This window comes from Triturus cristatus, chromosome 7 (assembly GCF_964204655.1).
Source record: "Triturus cristatus chromosome 7, aTriCri1.1, whole genome shotgun sequence".
NCBI classification, from domain to species: Eukaryota; Metazoa; Chordata; class Amphibia; order Caudata; family Salamandridae; genus Triturus; species Triturus cristatus.
In genome coordinates, this window is record NC_140590.1 from 193,109,528 (window position 1) to 193,130,733 (window position 21,206).

Consider the following 21,206-nt stretch of genomic DNA (forward strand, 5'->3'; position numbering starts at 1 on the left):
CAATCTGTGAACTTAAAAAACGCATCCTAGAACACGTAAGGGCAACAATTAATAAAGAGCGCAGCTATGCCATTGCGGAACACATGGAAAGACACCATGCAAGTGACTGGAAAAAACTAAGTTTCTATGCTGTTGAAATGGTCGATTGTCATGTGAGAGGTGGCAATCGGGAAAAAACTCTAAGGCAGAAGGAATCACGCCACATTCTTGCTTTTAGAACTCTGGTTCCGTATGGACTAAATAAGGACGAGGAGATGCATTCGCATCTATGAAGCCGATAAAAGAACATTGGTGATACTTAGATCCAAGCTATACCAATAATGGATAAAATGTACCACAGTCTACCCATTATTAATTTTGCCTCTCGATTTCCAGATAGGACAAAGGATATCATTTGTGTATATGAATGCAAATTTTTTTTAAATTCACCTTTTGTAAAATTGTAATCACAGAATAGTCTAGGGGGAACTTTTAGCGGTCTGACTAACACCCACTTGAGGGTGCAATTAAAACATTGAGAGATATAAATCACAGCCCACTAGAGGGCAACAGAGTATAATACAATGGTTATCTTACAAAGGTTAAAGACAGTCAGATCAGACGTTAATTACATTAATAAAATTACGTGACTACATACCCTAAGGTTCCCATAGAACAACTGCCCTATGACAATTACTCTGGGTACAATGATACGCAAACAAACATTGGTTGTTGACATGAAAACTTAATATAATCCTAACACAATTTGTGCACTACAATGTCCATAATGCAAAGCAGGAAATGATGTAACATCATGTGATTGATATATAAAAAAGGAAGAAAAAAATGTCCATTACCCGTGAGCAAGGTCTGAGTGGACTGAAACGCGTTGGGTTAACCTGCTTGCCAATTTATGGAATTGATTAAACTGTATTGATAATTTCACTACACCAGGGAGTGCGTGTGGATTTTTCCTGCCAAGGAACTTGATCGATATTTACAACGGCTGACTCTGCCGTCTCCACGTTGTTCGCACCGCCAAGAGCACCAAATGCCGTAAAACTTGAGTCATCGCTGTGGAGATATATTATATATATATATATATATATATATATATATATATATATATATATATATACACACACACACACACACTTAAAAAACCATAGGTTTCACACATGTTATAGTTAGGTGGACTTTTCACTCGTAAAAAACCAATGAAATTCCCCCGTTATAGTTAGTTCAGTTAACTATAACTCGCGCCCCCGCAATCCACTGCTGATGACATCACATATTACATCACTCATGACATGGTCAGTGGCATCACTCATGACATCGCTGATGACATCATCCTTGTGATAGAGTGGCGGTCGCGCGAGTTATAGTTATCTGAACTAACTATAACAGGGGAATTTCATTGGTTTTTTACGAGTGAAATGTCCACCTAACTATAACATGTGTGAAACCTATGGTTTTTTAAGTGAATTTGCAAGGTTTTTTAAATGCTAATTCCTAACTATAACGTGTGTGAAACCTATGGTTTTTTAAGTGAATTTGTACGTTTTTTTAAATGCTAAGTTATGTATGTATTATTATATTTTTTTTTGTTAAGGTTTTTCACCGTGCGCTCACCCCGCGATTTAAAAAAAAAAAAAAAAAATTTTTTTCACCCTTCGGGGTCCTTCAGGGACCCCCTGACAAAGGCTAGGGGGTCAGGAACTCTCTACCCTGCCCCCTTTTCACGTTCGCCACCTCTCTTTTTCACTGTCGCACCAAAACAAACAAAATGTCGGACGACACTTCCTGATTTTGACCGATTCGAACGTTGACTGACATGTAACCACCAATCAGAATTACACTGGCGCACGTTAGGGTGTACGCACCGTACGCGCACGGTGCGCGCCTATAGATATTTATGTACTTTTAACTGCACTTTTCTCAGGAAATACTGAACAGATTGACTCCATATATGCAAAAGGCACATGCCTGACTTGAGGACTACCTCTTTGCCAAATTTCAAGTAATTCTGTTCAGCCGTTCGGGCTGTACCTTCGACTAAAGGTCCTATGGGAAAATGCATGGGGAAAACGCGTTTTGGGACCCCCCTTTTTTCTCAGCCCCCGCTTGACGAATCACCCCGAGACTTTCAGGTTAGGAGCTGAGCGGAGCGCCCCATTAGTTTTGAAAATTTCGCGAGGATTCGTCAACCGGCGCCAAAGTTATTCAAAATAGAATTTTCAGATTTCCTATGGAAACACGGTCCTAACTATAACTATCTACTGGCGACCGCCAGTAGATAATATATATATAGACACATACACACACACACACATACACATAAGTGTGTATAGTTATTTTTATCTCACTCCACAAATACGCATTGAAAAAATATTTTTAAGAATGCAACATTCAGTACTTTGTCACCTTTAAGTTGGGACAAAAGCTTATAACAAACACAAGGACATAAAGTCAATAATATATTCCATTTAATCATATTTAGGAATGTTGAATATCATCTATGGGAGGTTAAGTCTCAAATGTACTTGTGATTATAGATGTGTCTTATAAATAATCAATGATAAGAATTTATAAGAATGTTCGAGAATAAAATTTCAAATTCAAGATAATTACTCTTTGATATTCCATTAAAAGATATGCAACACTGATTATAAAGATATGAAAAATGGGGGTGGGGTTGGGGGGAATGGAGAGGCAGCATGTACCAAGGATAACTAATAACTACGATAAGCATCATTTTAATTTTATCTACTCTACAATAACAAATATAATTAAAATAAACTTTTATTATTGTTAATTTTTATTATTCCAATATAGTCAGTAATATTACATGATATGGCTTTAGCAGATATTATTAGGGCGCATCATTTCAGTTTCCTTACCACTGGATTTATATACAGCTATGTTACAAAATGTGCATGTCAGTTGAAAAAAGCTTCAATGATAGCTAAGAAAGACATACAACTAAGCATCATCATCATATGCCAATACATTTATTGCCATGCATATTACCACAGTTTTTAATCTGTGATCTATCCTTGGAGCATGACAACTCTGTGGCTGCTATTTAGATTTTAGTTTAACACATTATTTGGTACCTTTCCTCTGTTTTTCTCAGAAGTTCCTTCGCTGACTTGGCGTCCTTTTTCAGGAAGGTTTGGAACATGGAGAAGGTTTCAATAAAACCAATGAGGCCAGATACAGAAAGCGGCACAGGGGTCACCTTGTTAACTAACCTGCAAGTATAAAGAAGAGGCAGTGTCACTGCACCTTTTGAACAAATTGATTTCAAATAGCAATTAACACATCACAACATTATTGAGCACCACGTAAAAAACAGGGCATTATGAGGACCCGGTTAGTAGATATACTACTTGAACATAAAAGACCGCAGCTAAATAAAAACAATTTTGCAGGTGTGAAATTTGCACCGCTGCTATGGTAGCAGAGTAAAGAACAGTCAATTAAAATTCATTGATCACTGCAACTGCAGAAAATTTGTTGGCAGTTGTTTACAGCAACAGGTAACTTATCTTTCGTAATGCTCTTTCTGGTGAAGTCTATGTAACAGCCAGTTTCACACCCTCAAATACTACCCAGGCACCTGACTGGATTCCAGGCACCAGACTGGGTTTAGAGTGTTTTAATGAGCCGGGCATAAAGGTCATGGCACAAGTCTTGCAAGGATCATAAGTTATCACTAAAACTTTGAAGTTGTTTCTAGGGTTCCGGACACCCACTTGGCTGTCTTGCGCTTATAGTGTGACTTGGAGTTGGACTTACCATAAGAAGATTTTTGGCCAGAACAGGACTTTGTGCAAGATCAGCATCAAAATCGAGACAATGAGCAGATCCTCGACTTGCATAGGAACCTCTGCCTACAGCGCAACCTCTTTTCTGTGTTGATCGCATTCAGGTGCATAAGGGCACACTTGTTGGATGACTTCGTGCCCAGAGCCCAGATAACACAGGCCCACATCATGAGGATCCGAAACTGGTGTCTTCTTTCTGCAGTAGTGGCATGGCCTCAATCCTGTTGTTTTTGAAGAAGACAGATTCTCTAATGCTTGTTGAAATCAGGAGTCATCAGGAGACTGACGAACTTGAGGGGACCTTCATGGGAATGGAAAGAAATGAATTGATGTCAGCATGTAAGGGTGGCACTTATATGTGCCTCTAGTATGTCACTTGTGGGTCGGTACAGAGTCACTGTGGACACATATGGCCCCACCTGCCAGCCTGTAGGAAAAATGTATGGAAAAGTCTCCGTATCCAATCGGCAGCCTAAGAAATTATTCTAAGATGAGGAATCTCCAGTCAGAAGCATCCATCAGGAAAAGTTCTTATATGCTGGCAGATCCACTGGTCTTTTTTTTTGACAGATTACCATCATGCTCTAAAGAAGACCTAAAGAACACATTACTTACCTTCAGTAACGGTATTTGCATGTAGATACTCTAAGTGCAGATTCCTTGTCTTTAGAACATCCCCAGGCACCAGACTGGAGCCCAAAAATGTAAATCAGTGCTCCTGCATTCTGATCAGTGTTGCTGTGGGACTCTGCATCAAAATACCTTTGCTGCAGGAGTGACAAGTGGAGCAGCATATAAGCATATAAGCGCTGCCCGTATACTGAAGTTAGTTTCTTGCTGGACTCTCCCGCGCCCTCGGACTTGGAACTTATGAGGGTTAGATAGCGTATCCATCACAAAGAGTGATAACAAAGGTAAATAACTTCTTCTTCTGATGAACCCTGGACCACTAGAACCAACTTCCTCAACGGAATGAAGGCTGTCACAGCATGAAACACAGCTGCTTCAAGCTCAACTCGGACAAGACCGAAGTTCTCATCCTGGGACCCACCATGTCAGCCTGGGACAACTCCTGGTGCCCAGCCACGATGGGCGTTCTCCCCACCCAGACAGACCATGCATGCAACCTTGGCATCATACTGGACTCTTTGCTCACAATGGACTGCCAAATCAACACAGTTTCCTCAGCCTGCTTCCACATGCTCCGCCTGCCCGAAAGACATTCAGATGGATCCCCACATAATCCAGAAGGACAGCCACCCACGCAGTCATCACCAGCAGACTCAACTATGGCAACACACTCTACGCCGGCACCACTCAGAAATAACACAAGAAACTACTAAACTTCAAAATGCCACCGCCAGACTGATCCTCAACATACTCTGCCACAGCCACATCACGCAACAACTCCAACAGCTTCACTGGCTACCAATCAACAAAAAAGCCACCTTCCAGCTCCTCACTCACGCCTACAAGGCCAGCTGAAGGACAAGCATACTTGAACCTCCACCTCACCTTTCATGTACCCAACAGACAACTCCGATCCTCCCAACTCGCCTCCATCCCCAGTATCCGAAAGACCAGAACTGGAAGAGGATTGGTCTCCTACCTTGCCGCAAAGACTTGGAACACCCTGCCCCTTTACCTCAGAGAATCAGCAACACTGACCCAATTCAGGAAGGACCTCAAGACCTGGCTCTTCGAATGATCCTCCACCGAGTCAGTCTAGCAGCCCCAGCGCCTTGAGACCCTTACAGGTGAGTAGTCACACTTTACAAGCCCTTTCATTGACTGATGAATAATTATACCCTCAAATTCCTCACCTTCAGAATAGATACCAAAGCAGTACTTCCCCTGGTGGTGGATCTGTGAAATGACTCAAACTAAAATGTCCTGCAGGACAGAAAGGGCAAAATGTCCACCCCGACGGACCTGGCTTTCAAGGCAATAGTACTCTGAGGTTGTGTGCACTGATGATCATGTAGAAGCTTGACAGATATCCAGGACAGCATGAATCATGTGTTCACATTTAGGCTTGGGCAGGTACACCACCATTTTACATGCTCACATTTTGAAGTGAACATCTATTCTTAAACCGTGATATTTGACACACATTTGCTTCCGTGCCCGTGAAAGATTATATTCACTGAAATGGTTTCGCTTACATTTACACTTCTTCATAGGCATATTATCAAGTGCCATGAACATTCTGTAAAGGGCTAAGTTCAATATGCAAAATGCTGTTGTTTGTTATCGTCTGCTCGGCAACTTAGCTATCACAAAAGAATCAACAATAGCGGCCTGACTGGGGCTCCCGCATGATTACACCAGTGCTGATAAACAACCTCATGTCTTCGTTAAGACAGTGGAGCATTTTGCTAACACAGCTGAGGTCGCCCCATGCTGGCTGAAATTCCACCCAGGTGATTCCTGTATGCCTCCTGTGAGGGATGATGCCCTGCTCTCCAACAAGACTGGCTCCCTGAGGAACCCTACAGGTAACGGGGGAAGTTAGATTCACCCACCCTAGACACATTAGATAGGTAACGCTAGATAGGAGTACAAAATATAACAGTACTTGTATGCAAGCAAATATCCTATATACCAGCACAATGGTTGAATTGTTCATCTTCTTCACTATTCTCATAATGCTGACTACACTGTTCCATTTCCTTCTATTGATTATTGCAGCGCACGTATTTTACACAAGAATCATAATCCTTCAATAAATATTTAAATGCCACATTGTGTATTTCCTGTGTATCTTTTTGGGTATGCATTAGTTACCAAATGAAGTGTTCCAAGATAAGTTTCCATGAATTCTTTGGGGGGAGGGGGAAGTAAAATGGTCATGTTCTAAGGTTGCACATACCACCTATTATGTGACTGTGGTTTGGGGTACACATGGTGCACTGTGGGCTAGCCAGGACTCAGGCCAATATATCCTGATAGCGTGCGTAGAATCAGTCTTGCACAGGTTTGACGTTTACGTTATCCAATACACACAGTTTTACTGAGAAAGTATGAACTGTACGACACAGCACCACAAATATTCTAGCTTGGATTTTTATTTACTGGATTGCCAGAGTGGTTTTCTTTTGTGTACCTAAAGACTTCTACTCACCTATTAACCAGAGACATCAGTGGTGTTAGGGAAAAATCCTCCTAATCGGAGTAAGGGAACCCCTATGCAATGGCGGTTGGTTGTTCAAGTCCGAACCTTTGAAAAGGATCATCCCACAGAGGTACCCTGTCTGAATTTCCACAAATTCAAATGGCTAATGCAGCACCAATTAACGTACTGGTAAACTACAGACACATAGTCACACAGATGTTACAACAACATGTGCTCCCCTTATAGGAGGAGATGTGCCCTTCGTGGTTGAATCCCACGATGCATAGAAGACAGAGGTATTCTATTCATGGGTTAAATTACCAACAGTAAATGCACAATCAAGACATTTTCACACTTACACTGCAGCTGCCGCTCCTAACAACTACACAGCTTACAAATCACTAAAAACACCATTAACATTTCAAGAACACCAAAATTGGCTTGAAGGTGCCCTACCACACACACAACAAATGACGTTAGACTAGGTCCCCTCAGTAATGGGGGGGCAACATGGCCAGTTTTAGCCAGTTACTGACCCTTTCCAAGTATAGCAAATCGGACAGCAATAGAACTAATTACATTGTACACATATCTAGTCAGAATATATAGATGTTTGACACAATAAGTGACGTGAACAGTGACAAATCCAGCAAGGGCTGATCAAGCTGCAGAACCACAATTGGCTATGCCTGGAATTAGTCTAGTGACCCTTAATGCAGCCATGGGTAAAGTTCCCCAACAGATGGGAAGAGACTCCATTCTGGATTGCACAAAAAACAAAATCAGCTTGAAGCTTTGGTTTCCTACACGGGACTCAAAGTAAAACATGGAATTCTCACAATATGCTTGCCAATGGGGATGGCTCCCCAGTGGAAGACTGCGCCACTTGGGGCAGAGTCTTTGTTGCAGTATATACCAAAACACATGGTACACTCTCATTAGCTGTTTTGCCAGAAGTGCTTAAACAGTTGCACAATGAGTAAAGGGCAGCCCTGCCCTCGATTTGGGGATAAAACGGATGGGCAATTTTGCTGCAGTTTCCGCAATAATGCTAAGTAACATAGAAAGGGAAACAGCAGCGGCTCACATAGGTTGCTCTGGGAGAACAAGGAGCGCAAATGACCTAAAATTTAGGAAACCTATGAATCGATAGGTAGTCATTCATTTGGTAGCTAAACCTAGTAAACCACAAATTAAGGGCAATCCGGAGATGGATTACTCTAAGCAGGCACCAGAGTCGTCCACTATGAAGAAGTGGCATAATAAGAAAAATAAAAAAAAGACTAAAGCACAGAGTGGACCTCCTGGACAAGAGTCCTCAGACAAGCACTATAATCTGCGTAACCGTGATACAATTACAATGCCTGATGGGTATCAAGATACTGATACCTGTTCCTCTAGTTCCTTTCAGGAGTCATCCAAGAAACAACTGGAGAGAGGAGGATGATCAGAGCGCAGTGGAGTATGTGAAACCAAATAAGGACTCAACGCTCTTCCGACTTCATAATAAAAAAGGAAGACAAATCAACACTGTCCAAGCCAAAATTCCAAAAGAAGAAGGTAGTTAGCATCAAAGTCAAACATGCCCTGGATATTGAGGACACTGCTTCTCAACAGGGAGTGGGCTCTGACCATGCTGAACAGAGCTGCAGAAGTCACAATAGTTCGCCGGAATCTTATGGAGTGTCTGGCGGCAGTAGCAACGAGTGACTGTATCCAGGTGGAAAAACCGGACAGGTGACTGAGTGTCCCTAGTCATTTATATGAATTGAAACTCCAGATGGAAAGGGATTAACCACATACCATAATGTTCTTTTTTGCGAGAACTTGTCATTCGGGTAGGACATTTTCGTGGCTGAAAAGGATTGGCCACCAGAGTTTGTCACAGATTACCCTTTTACGACCTCATTCCAGATTAAGTAAAACACATATAAGCCAAGGAGTGGACATTATCGCAAGCTCTAGCATTATACCGCAACCATGCGGGTTGAGATGATGGATCCCCCTATCACATCATACCTGTGAGGTCTGCCCCACAAAGACAATACCGCATTACACATGAGACTACAAAGCAAGTTAGAGAAATACTCACACTTGCATATCAAGGTGTAATAGAAAGTTGTACCTCCCCTATGAAAAATCCTTAGTTTCCAGTAATGAAACCAGATCCTTCATAGCATTAAATCTTAGATTACAGACACTTAAACAATGCTACTCGCGTATTTGCAGTACAAAACGCACACAGTGCGGCACTAATGAACAATATAGTGCATAAATAATACAAAGCCACATTAGACACATCAAATGGAATTGTCTGCCAAGACATATTGCCTGAAAGTAGGCACTTGACAGCATTCTAGGTTCTCAAAAACAGTTCTGTTGATCGCTCCAAAGTATCATAAGAATAACTCTCGACTGATTTCAGCTCAGGTCACAGAACTATTACAAGGCTTTGATGATTAGGCATTGTACCATGTCGATGTCATAGGACATAGGACGGATGATGACCTGTCAATCCACTTGTCAAAGTAGATTGCATAATTTTAGGATTTGCTCACATGGGCTACAAATGTATTTGAAAAAATAATAAAAAATTGCCTATCTCAGTGTCCTGTTCTTTTGACACGAGATGTCAAGTGAAAGTAGAAGCCTTGCAACACATATCTTAGAGAAGTGTGTGCTTCCACAACCACCAAACACATTGAAAGAACCCCAATCAATACAGGGGTTCCCAAATTTTGGCAGAACTTGCCTTCCAGATTATGCAGAACGGGTTAAACTGGGCTATGACTTGATTCATCCAGACTGTAAGCACACATTAGACATCTGAACAATACAAGATTCTATATTCAGTACAAACTGACATGTTAGCTTAAAAACATTTACACACATGAGTTAATACCACAAACCTGGTGATCCGTATAATTGCGGACGTATCAGGGTACACCTATGTCACATTCAATGAAGGAGACACTGTACCTATTGCATATAAATCGCATTTATATACAAATGCAGAAATGCATTTTGCACCGACAGAAAAAATCCTGAGAGCAGTAAAGACTGCTGTAGTGAAAGATTACTAGCTATGGTGAATCAAACAATTGTTGAGACTCGTGTTACAGCCTTAGAAGCTTTTACAAAGGCCAGCATTCCAAATGAGAAAGCGTAACTGTGGAAATAAATACAAGCTCCATTTCTTCTTTTCGCCTTTTTTTTTTCAGTCGTTACAGCATCCCAGCATAACAGCCGTCTCTTCATCACAGAGATCAACCTTCTTCTCCCTCAGAATCCTCCCCTACATTCCAAGTTCTATTTATTGAACTCTACACATCTCCCTTGCAACGCAATATTAATGAAGTTCAAACACAAACTAGAATGTAAAATCCATGCAATCAATTGCATAAATAAACAAGAGTTACAATGATAGTAAAATACATCGTAAGATCAATAAAAACATCGTAATCATTCACAATTAGATACAGGTTGATTTACTTTACAAAATACTGCCATAACTCCATGTGGACCCATCACGAAGAACAACCACATTGCGTTTCACTTCCTTTACCCTTTGTGGTCCAGTAAATGTACTCTCCCCTTTGCATACTATCCCACTTTTCCTTATTACCACCCAATCGCCTTCCATTTAACCATTGTGTCTTCACTCTTCTGGTTTGATCATAGTACACTTTAGCTTTCTCTTGGAAACCAGAGACTCCATTTTTAATAATCCTGCGATCCACACACACCTCACGGGAATCATACAACCACACTGGACATTCTTTTTTACCAGGTTCCCTTCCTTTCAATGAAAGAAAAGGAGACACTCCGGTTACAGAATGTGGTGTTACTCTATGCGCCCAGATCATTTTCTTAGTTCCTTCCTCCAAGGAAATTGATTTGACAATGAATTGGATAGACTCCATCACCATTCTATTGATCCTTTCAACTAATCCATTGGCTTGTGGTCTAAACAATGCAACTCTCTCATGAGTAATTCCCATACGTTCAAGATAACCAGTCATTTCTCGGGAAACAAATTGGACACGGTTATCTGAAACTAGGGTCTTGGGGATTCCCTCATCCATTAAGACTTTTTCTAGGAATTCAATTACATTGGTGGTTGTAGTTTGCTCGAAGGTTTCCAAGGCAAACCACTTCATTTGATAATCAACAACAATCAAGATGAATCTATTTCTCACTCCCAACTTAGCCACAGGACCTATAAAGTCAATGGCCACTCTTTCCCATGGTTTCATGGTGAATTCAGAACATTCTAAGGGTGCTTGTCTGACAACTTTGGTTTTGTCACTATTCGTACAAGCTGCACATGTCTTGACAACAGCCTCAACATCACCATCCATTACGGGCCACCAGTAAGGTTGACACACTCTTCTCTTCGTCATGTTTCTTCCTGGGTGTCCTTCATGGGCCAAAACAACAATTCTATTATGAATTCCAACAGGAGGTATAATTTGTCTTCTCCTCAATACCTTATTCCCCTCAACACTCAGCTTGTCTCTTAATTTATAGAATTTCTTAAGATTCCTATTGAGAGCATCATCTTCACACCAACCATGAATTATCTTGTTCCTCACCTCTGTCAATACAAGGCTAATTCCCACTCTCTGAACATAGGGCCATACCACTGTCTTTACAGTCTGCGATCACCTCACCTTCTTCCGCTTTATCATCAAGTACCATGCCCTCCTTACTTTCACCTCCAATCACAGGCAACCTTGATAAACAATCTGCTACAACGTTCCTACACCCTCTGACATATTCTACTTCAAAATTGAAGTCAAGCACTGACAGTATGCATCTCGAAATTCTTAGTGTGACATTCCCTTCCAATCCACGGCCACCTTTAAATATATAAGTAAGTGGCTTATGGTCAGTTCTTAACTTAAGGGGAATACCCCACAAATAGAACTTAAAATGTTTGATGCCCCAGCAACAGGCACGAGCATCCCTCTCAATGACCTAATAGGAAACTTCTGCACCTCTCAGTCTTCTAGATGCAAAACCTATCACCCGCTCTTCACCATTCACAATCTGTATCAATACTGCACCTAACCCAACACCATTGGTATCAGTTGCAATGTAGGTTTTTCCTGATGGCTCAAAATGTCCTTCTGTAGGAGGCAACACTATACACTCTTTAATCTTTCTGAAAGCTTCTATGCAATTTTCATCACACACAAATGACGCATGCTTAGCCATAATGACTCTCAACAGCTCAACAATATCAGTGACATTTTTAACATACTTCGAACAGTACTCAGCAAGGCCGAGAAAAGATCTCAACTCATCTTTGTTTGAAGGCTCAGGTGTACTTTCAATGGCTTTGACAATACTCTCCTTAGTCCTCACCCAAGTGGTGTCGAGGACATGTCCCAAATAGGTCCCTGCCCTTCTTCTCTATTTACATTTTTCTCTTTGTATAGTTCACCCATGAGCCTCCAACCGTCTCATCACCTCTTCAAACAACACATCATGGTCTTTTTCATGTTTTCCCACTATAAGGATGTCATCTTGGAAACACATGATACGCTCCATGTCTCCAAATATGTTTTTCATCACTCTTTGGAAGACAGCAGATGCTGATGCTAATGCTAATCCAAATGGCATCCTCTTATAACGAAAGGCCCCCAAAGGAATTACAAACGAGGTTACATGACATGATCCTTCATACAAATTCACCTGGTAGGGGGATGACATATCAAGAACACTGAAGACATATCCACCCCCCATCACCACAAGAGTCTCAGATGTTAGGAAACGGTTGCCTGTCCACTCATATGCTCTTGTTTAATTCACGCAAATCCACACAATCACATTTTCCCTCTTCTTTGGATGCCACAACAATAGGGGCTAACCATTCTGATGCCTCAATAGGCTCAATTATGTCTTGCTCCAGTAGTTTATCTAACTCTTTGTGTAATGGCTCCCTCATCATATTAGGCACATTTCTCACATTGTGTACGACCGGCCTAACTCCCTTTTTTAATATTATTTTATGGGAAAATCCTTTTAATAATCCCAATTCATCAGTAAACACCTTAGGGTACATTGACATAATGAGATTATCATCGGTAGCAACAGCGTCAATATTTTCCATACGCTCAATGACCATCACTGGTTCTTTGGCGTTGGGATTTATTACAATATTCAAATCCCTCTGATGACGCCAACCTAGAAGATCCGACCCACAGTTAGCTAAATAAACTCGGCCAAACACCCCTTCAGACTTAAATTTAAGGCTCATCCATTTAATTCCCAGAATATCAATCCTCACACCGCCATAACCCATCGCCTTTATGCCGGACACAGTTAAGGACATGTTTTTATCCATCCCATTTTTAACTAAGGATTGCATAGAAATCAATGTGTACAAACTTCCAGAATCAGCTAGTACTCAACATTTTTCCATCAACAGAAACTGTACAATGAGGCTTTTCTAACTTGTCAACACTCTCTGACTTCACCCCATCTTTTCCACTTGGTCCCATTTTGAATTTTATCACGTCAATATCATCTTCTCCATCAATGGAGAGAAATAACTTGTGGACATTTTCACACACATCATCAACATCAAACCAAACTTCTTGTACCGTCTTACTCTGTACATTCCCACACATTTTTGCACAATGTCCTCTCACACCGCAATTTCTACATATTACATTTCTTGTACCACATCTTAAGCTGGAAGCTATATGTCCTGGAGCTCCACATCTAAAACATTTTATTTCTCTGGAGTTTCCCTCATAACGCCCCGATGGGTTGTCAAGATTTCACCAAGGTTCCTTACGAACATTTACTTGTTTATACACTGTATCTCCTGGAGTCTTCGTTTTGACCTTATTCTCATTCAACACTTCAGCAACCATTTTATGCTGATCACTATCCTCAATTTCCTTTATCCACTGTGCGGTATGCTCCATACTTCTTGCAAATTGTATAGTTTCTTCTAAATTATTTTCTCTCATAAGCAACTTCTCTTTCACATTTTTACTCTTGGTACACCTGACAATGCGATCGCGTATTAACAAATAAGATAATTGTTCAAATTTACATGATGATGCCAAACCTCTCAATACAGCTACATAGGATGTAATATCTTCATCCACACGTTGAACCCTAGTAAAGAACTTATGTTGTTCAAGAACTACATTAGTTTTAGGCATAAATTGCAAGTCCAACATTTGTAATGACATTTCATAAACATTTCACGGTTGCCCATCTCCCATTTCCAAAGACAATTCAGCAAGTTCCTCATAGACTCTTCTGCCTTCCACACCTAAATGAAGTAATAAAACTGCCTGTCTGGGCAATGGTCCATACTTATCAATCAATCAATCACATAATTTGTGAAGCGCACTAAATACCCTGTAGGGTTTCAAGGCGCTGGGGGGGTGGGGGTGCTGTTACTGGTCAAAGAGCCAGGTCCTGAGTTGTCTCCTGAAGGTCAGCAGGTCTTCGGTTTGTCAGAGGTCGAGGGGGAGGGTGTTCCAGGCCTTGGCGGCGTGATGGGGGAAGGACCTGCCTCTGGAAGTGGTTGTCCGGATGCGTGGGACCGTGGCCAGGACGTGGTCAGCGTAGCGGAGATTCCTGTTGGGTACGTAGAAGGAGAGTCGACTGTTGAGATAGGCTGGGCCGGTTTTGTGGAGTGCTTTGTGTGCTCGTGGATCAGGAGCTTGAAGGAGATTCTTTTGTCGACGGGGAGCAAGTGCAGGTTCCTCAGGTGGGGGGTGATGTGGTCGCGGCGCGGGACGTCAAGGATCAGGCGTGCGGAGGCATTCTGGATTCTCTGTAGTCTGCTGATGAGCTTGGACGGGGCTCCGGCGTAGAGGGCGTTTCCGTAGTCGAGTCTGATGCTCACTAGGGCCTGGGTGACTGTTTTCCTCGTGTTGGTCGGAATCCATCTGTAGATCTTGCGAAGCATGCGGAGGGTGTTGAAACAGGTGGAGGAGACTGCGTTGACTGGTTTGGTCATGGAGAGTTTTGAGTTGAGGATGATTCCCAGGTTGCATGCGTGGTCGGTGGGGGCCGGGGGGGACCCCAGTGACGTGGGCCACCAGGAGTCGTCCCATGCGGAGGGGTTGGATCCGAGGATGAGGATTTCCGTCTTGTCTGTGTTCAGTTAGAGGCGGCTGTCCTCCATCCAGTCGGCGACGGCCTTCATTCCCTGGTGGAGGTTGGATTTGGCGGTGAGGGGGGGGTCCTTTGTGTGGGAGAGGATCAGCTGAGTGTCGTCAGCGGAGGAGATTATGTTGAGGTCGTGCTGTCGGGCGATGCGTGCTAGTGGTGCCATGTAGACGTTGAACAGTGTCGGGCTGAGGGAGGATCCTTGAGGGACGCCACAGATGACCTCGGAGGCCTCGGATCGAAACGGGGGAGGCGGAATCTCTGCGTTCTGCTGGAGAGGAAGGAGGTGGTCCAGTCCAGGGCCTTGTTACGGTCCCTGCGTCGCGGAGGCGTGTGCGTAGTGCGTGGTGGCAGACGGTATCGAAGGCGGCGGAGAGGTCCAGGAGGATGAAGGCCACCGTCTCGCCGTTGTCCAGCAGGATCCTGATGTCGTCTGTGGCGGCGATGAGGGCGGTCTCGGTGCTGTGGTTGCTGCGGAATCCTGATTGGGCGATAGACTTGCTGGCTTTATTGAAGATGTGGTGCGGGAGAGAGTCCAATGGGGATCCCGAGTGGACTGTTCCGATGGTCTTGATTGTGTCCTCGATGCTCACGTTGGCCCAGGTTGTCAGGGTGTCGTGGGCTGTGGGGTGCGGTGGGTTCGGTGCAGTGTGGTCAGTAGGGGTCTTCCGGGGTCAAAAGCTGTCATGGATGTCAGTGATTTTCCGGTGAAAGAAGGCGGCGAGGGAGTCGCACAGGGCGTGCAATGGTGGGATGTCATAGGCGTTGGCGTTGGAGCTTGGGGTGGAGAGTTCCTTCACGATGGTGAAGAGCTCCTTGCTGTTGTGTGCGTTGTTGTGAAGCCGGTCCATGAAGGAGGTTCTTTTGGCGGTCCTGATGAGGTGGTGGTGGTTGCGTATGGCGTCTTTGTGGGCAGTGCGGCTGTCTGGCGTCTTTTCATTGTGCCATATGTTTTCCAGTTTTCGGCAGGTCCCAGAGTTCGACGGCATGTTTGTGTGCGGAGCGGGTGTTGATCAGGATGCATCTAAGCTGGTTGGCTTCCGTTGTGGTGGGTGTCTTGGCACTTTCGTGGCAGGAGAAGCTGCAGTTCCGGCAGGTGAAGGGGCCGTGGGTGCGCCTTGCAGCAGGTGTGGGTCCTTCCTGGGTTGAGAGCAATGAGGGTGTTGGCGTTGTAGCGGAGGCGACTTCGTGACTGCTGCGGGGGCCAGGGGTTCTGGCGCTGGGCGCGGTCCAGGCGCAGACGGGGTTGCCTTAGGCACGCCTTCGGCACGCCAGCGGCGCGGCCGCGCAGCGGCCGCCATATATGGGAAGGTGGGAAGGGAGGAGCAGCTGGGAGGCGGGAGGCGGATTGACGAATGGGCGTGGAGGGGGCAGGGCCGCAGTGGAGGCAGCGGCGGGGACTGAGAACCAGAGACCGGGGCACAGAAAAGAAAGTGTACAAATCAGGGTCACAGAGGCACAAAAGTCAGCGCGAAGGACGGTGAGGGGTACAGAATAAAAAGGGGTGCAAAGCGACGAGCGGGGGACAGGGGGCACAGAATAGATACAGGCACACAGTTCAAGGGGGTACAGAATCAGCGCAAGGGTAAAGAGGACGGCGAGGGGTACAGAATAAAAGGGGTACAGAGCAAAGCGGCGAGCGGGGGGCAGGAGGCACAGACAGAAACAGGCAAAACAACAGGCGGCAGTGAGAACGTACCTAAGGCCACCACTGGCCACCAGGGATGAGGCGCAGGTGGAGCCTGCGAGTGGAGGAGGGCCTAGACTACACCGGCGACAGCGGGAGTGCAGGCGGAGCTGCAGCGGGGGCAGGACCTACCAGAAGGTCATGGGTCACTCTCCTCACAGCGCAGCGGCCGCCATATATGGGAAGGTGGGGAGGGAGGAGCAGCTGGGAGGTGGGAGGCGAGGGACGGGTTGACGAATGGGCGCGGAGGGGGCAGGGCCGCAGGGGAGGCGGCAGCAGCGGGGACGGGGGACCAGAGACCGGGGCACAGAAAAGAAAGTGTACAAATCAGGGTCACAGAGGCACAAAAGTCAGCGCGAAGGACGGTGAGGGGTACAGAATAAAAAGGGGAACACAGCGAAGCGGCGAGCGGGGGGCAGTGGGCACAGAACAGATACAGGCACAAAGTTCACGGGGCACAGAATCAGCGCAAGGGTAACGAGGATGGCAAGGGGTACAGAATAAAAGGGGCACAGCGCAAAGCGGCGAGCGGGGGCAGGGGGCACAGACAAACAGGCAAAACAACAGGCGGCAGCGAGAACGTACCTAAGGCCACCACTGGCCACCAGGGATGAGGCGCAGGTGGAGCCTGCGGGTGGTGGAGGGCCTTGACTACTCTGGCGGCAGCTGCGACAGCGGGGGTACAGGCAGAGCTGCAGCGGGGGGGAGTGACCTACCAGAAGGTCAAGGGTCGCTCTCCTCACCGCGCAGCGGCCGCCATATCTGGGAAGGTGCGGGAGGGAGGAGCAGATGGGAGTCGGGAGGCGAGGGACGGGTTGACAAATGGGCGCGGAGGGGGCGGGGCCACAGGGGTGGCAGCGGCGGGGACGGGGGACCGGGGCACAGAAAAGAAAGTGTACAAATCAGGGTCACAAGAGGCACAAAAGTCAGCGCGAAGGACGGCGAGGGGTACAGAATAAAAAGGGGCACAAAGCAAAGCGGCGAGCGGGGGCAGGGGGCACAGAACAGATACAGGCACAAAGTTCACGGGGCACAGAATCAGCGCAAGGGTAAAGAGGATGGCAAGGGGTACAGAACAAAAGGGGCACAGAGCAAAGAGGCGAGCGGGGGGCAGGGGGCACAGAACAGATACAGGCACAAAGTTCACGGGGGCACAGAAACAGCGCAAGGGTAAAGAGGATGGCAAGGGGTACAGAATAAAAGGGGCACAGAGCAAAGCGGCGAGCGGGGGGCAGGGGGAACAGACAGAAACAGGCAAAACAACAGGCGGCAGCGAGAACGTACCTAAGGCCACCACTGGCCACCAGGGATGAGGCGCAGGTGGCGCCTGCGGGTGGTGGAGGGCCTCGACTACTCCGGCGGCAGCAGCGACAGCGGGGGTGCAGGCGGAGCTGCAGCGGGGGGGAGCAACCTACCAGAAGGTCAAGGGTAGAGGGTACTTATCACTACCACTAGCTAAAACATACGCTAAGAACAGTTTCTTCCACTGTATCTACAGTACCGGAGGATCCCCTGGAGTGGATAAAAATGGTGGTGGTGATGCCATACTTTGGTCCGTCATGCCTACAATAAAGAAAAAAAAAATCTAAAATAATAACCTAAAATAACAATCTAATATAATCAACAAACACAAGAAATTAAAAAAATTGAATAAAATAGCAATGTACTTTGATGCTAGGATAGTTGCTTAAACTTTGGTAAGGTCTATTCCTCTAATTCTCTCTCCTTTCTATTCTTTTTCAGAGTCCCAGAATGCAATGCGCTCTTTGAAGATGAGGACGTTTCAAGCAAAGTCTCCAGTAAGATCGATCATGTAGATAGGAAACCCTGCAAACAGTTTGTTGTTGTAATGTGCAGTATTATAGTTCCTTTATTAATGGTTGGAAATCCCTGGTATGTAATAGCGCTGACGGAATCCTATGTACGCAGTACCGCGTCTTACACATTAGTGTACAGGACAAGGCAGCGCTGGTGAGCCGTCAATAACAGCGTGGCTCATGCGGCGTTGCCTAGCAACTCTCCCAAGCGCGACTGTTCTTCACACGCCGTCTTCAAGCGCTTGGAAACATCACAGAGCACGACTTATAGAACATTCTTCACGTGCCACAACACTCGTCAACAGAAGGTCGAGCACAGCTCACGGGCTCAATTTCACGGCCAAGTTTGGTAAAGAACTACCAAGACATAAATTAAATGAAAAACAACAGTACCTGAATGCACGGAACCACGTACTTCAGAAAAGTGTAATTTTCTCTACACCCGTGGCAAGTTCGGTTAAGTTAGTCAATTCTAATTTCTTCTTCCTTTAACTGACAATCTCTGGTTACATCCAAGGTTGGTAATGCGTGTAGTCTGCACCCGCCAGACCAACTTGTCGCCATGTGGAAATAAATACAAGCTCAGTTTCTTTTCTCCTTTTTATTTCCAATCGTTACAGCATCCAGCATAATGGTCGTCTCTTCTTCACCGAGATCAACCTTCTTCTCCCTTAGAATCCTACCCTACATTCCAAGTTCTAGTTAATGAACTTTACAGTAAAATTCCAGATGGATACAATGGGCCAATTCACTAACAGCAACAGATGTAGATTACATATTTGACTCTACACTTCAAACACAAGCACACCTCCAATATGAACACAAATGTCCTCTGCCCATTGAAGTCATGCCTCTAGATCAGTGTGATTATATAACCTACACTCAGGGTTCTGCTCAGCTTGCAGTAGGGACAAAGCACCAATACTTGCGCAGCAGTAAAGGGTAGAACGCAGGATGAAAAATTCAAAACTCACAAAACTTACATGCAGTTACTTGGTGATTGTACTGCATAGCGGCCTGAACTAAAAGCTCTACTTCTGGCACTTAAGAATACGGATCCTGGATCCCCACACTTGTGTGATTCGTATTACTGTGTTGAGTCTTACAATGAGTACTTACACTACTGGGTACACGATAAAGCACAATATATTTTGGGGACAAGTGACAAGTGGCCAAACTAAAAGCATGTTTGCCACAGACTCAGGTGATACACACACATTGCAAACTGCTGCAGTCGCTGCAATTATTTGTTCTAGCACGAGGATAGATAGAGATATCATGACGGCTGTTGGTGCCGTACACGATGGCACCAACTCACCGAAAGGCTTTTCAACTAAATACTCCTACCAGTTAAGTGTGCAAAACATTCCATTTGCTCATATTTCCGGGGTGGGGGATAGAATAATTCGTAATTCAGATCGCAGGTTAGTATTAATCCTCACAGCACATGAGGGTCTAGGTTCTGCTATTGCAGGAGTGGTGGCTAACAATTTCACTATTGCAGCAACCCTATTGGTGGCCAGGCCTATACAAGTAGACCAAAGACTTTGTCCTTAAATGTGACATGGTGCCAGCAGATGGAAGTTTTCACCATAGCTTGTCCACCGCAGACACCTCTTTTGATTTCAAATAAGTCTCTGGTTTGTGTTTATCTGGACCATTGCAGCAGCTTACATTCAGATAGGTCTTAGAAGTATAACATGGTAGGAGTGGATTCCTGCTCTTGATTCCTATGGGTATGGCCAAAGCAATCCGCTGACGCTCTACCCGTTATAAAAGACTTGCCAGTTTTCATCGGGACGTATGCAGTAGCCACGTTCCATACAGACTATGGTCCAGGGTTCACCTCCAGGATTTACAGAGACATCATGGGAAAACTCTGTGTGACTCTGAAGTACTCGTCTCCCCATCATCCCTAGGGAAACAAGGTAGTTGAGAGGAAGAACCTAGACTTAAAACAGTCTTTAACAGCTAGGGTATTAGGTTCTGTTTGCAGTTGGGTTCTCCGAACCCTCAGTAATCTGCCTAAAGAATTCCTGGGTGGTTGGATTTCCTATGAGATCCTGTTCGGGGTTAAGATGTGGGTTCCCGACCTTGACAGTCACAGTACAATAGTGGCGGAAACGTCTTTTGATATCAGTTAACATTTGGATATTTTGCAGGAACTGAACAAGTTCCGAGACGATCAGAGCAACATCCAGCAGAAACGTTCTGCCACTGGTGAAGTAAAGGAAGCGCCAGGAGCTTCTGGTTGGATTCCAAAGATCAGTGATCAGCTCCAGGAGGAAAATGTGGAAAAGAAGGAAATTGGGCAATCCTACAGAGTGCCTGTGCCTGTCCTGGCTGTTGAAGGTACCAGTATAGCACTTTTACCACCCATTGCTGGTAGCAAACAGAACAGAGTTGTGTCTATAGATCTCATGAAACCACATCATGTGGCCTGTTGTACACAGTAGGCCTCGAGGGCTCCTGGTTAGTTACCGGTCTCATCTCACTACCCTACAGGAGATCATGTTGGAAGCTTTGACTAATGAGGCCTCTTCTCCTTGACTGGGGATGGATTACACTGAAGTATTACTTCCGCTTGTTTTATCAACAAATGGCACACAATCATCATGTACGGAAGCACAGAT

The 21,206-nt window shown here is 45.0% G+C and overlaps 1 protein-coding gene across 2 annotated transcripts in view; it reads right to left on the minus strand.

The window, feature by feature from the left end:
* The window catches only part of LOC146809191 (putative methyltransferase DDB_G0268948), a 225,432-nt gene that overhangs the window by 50,259 nt on the left and 153,967 nt on the right, over window positions 1-21,206 (minus strand). For both annotated transcript variants that reach the window (XM_085616017.1, XM_085616016.1), the window contains exon 6: window positions 3,096-3,233. In XM_085616017.1, the coding sequence (XP_085472143.1) occupies window positions 3,096-3,233 (138 nt within the window). The remainder of the gene's footprint in view (window positions 1-3,095; window positions 3,234-21,206) is intronic.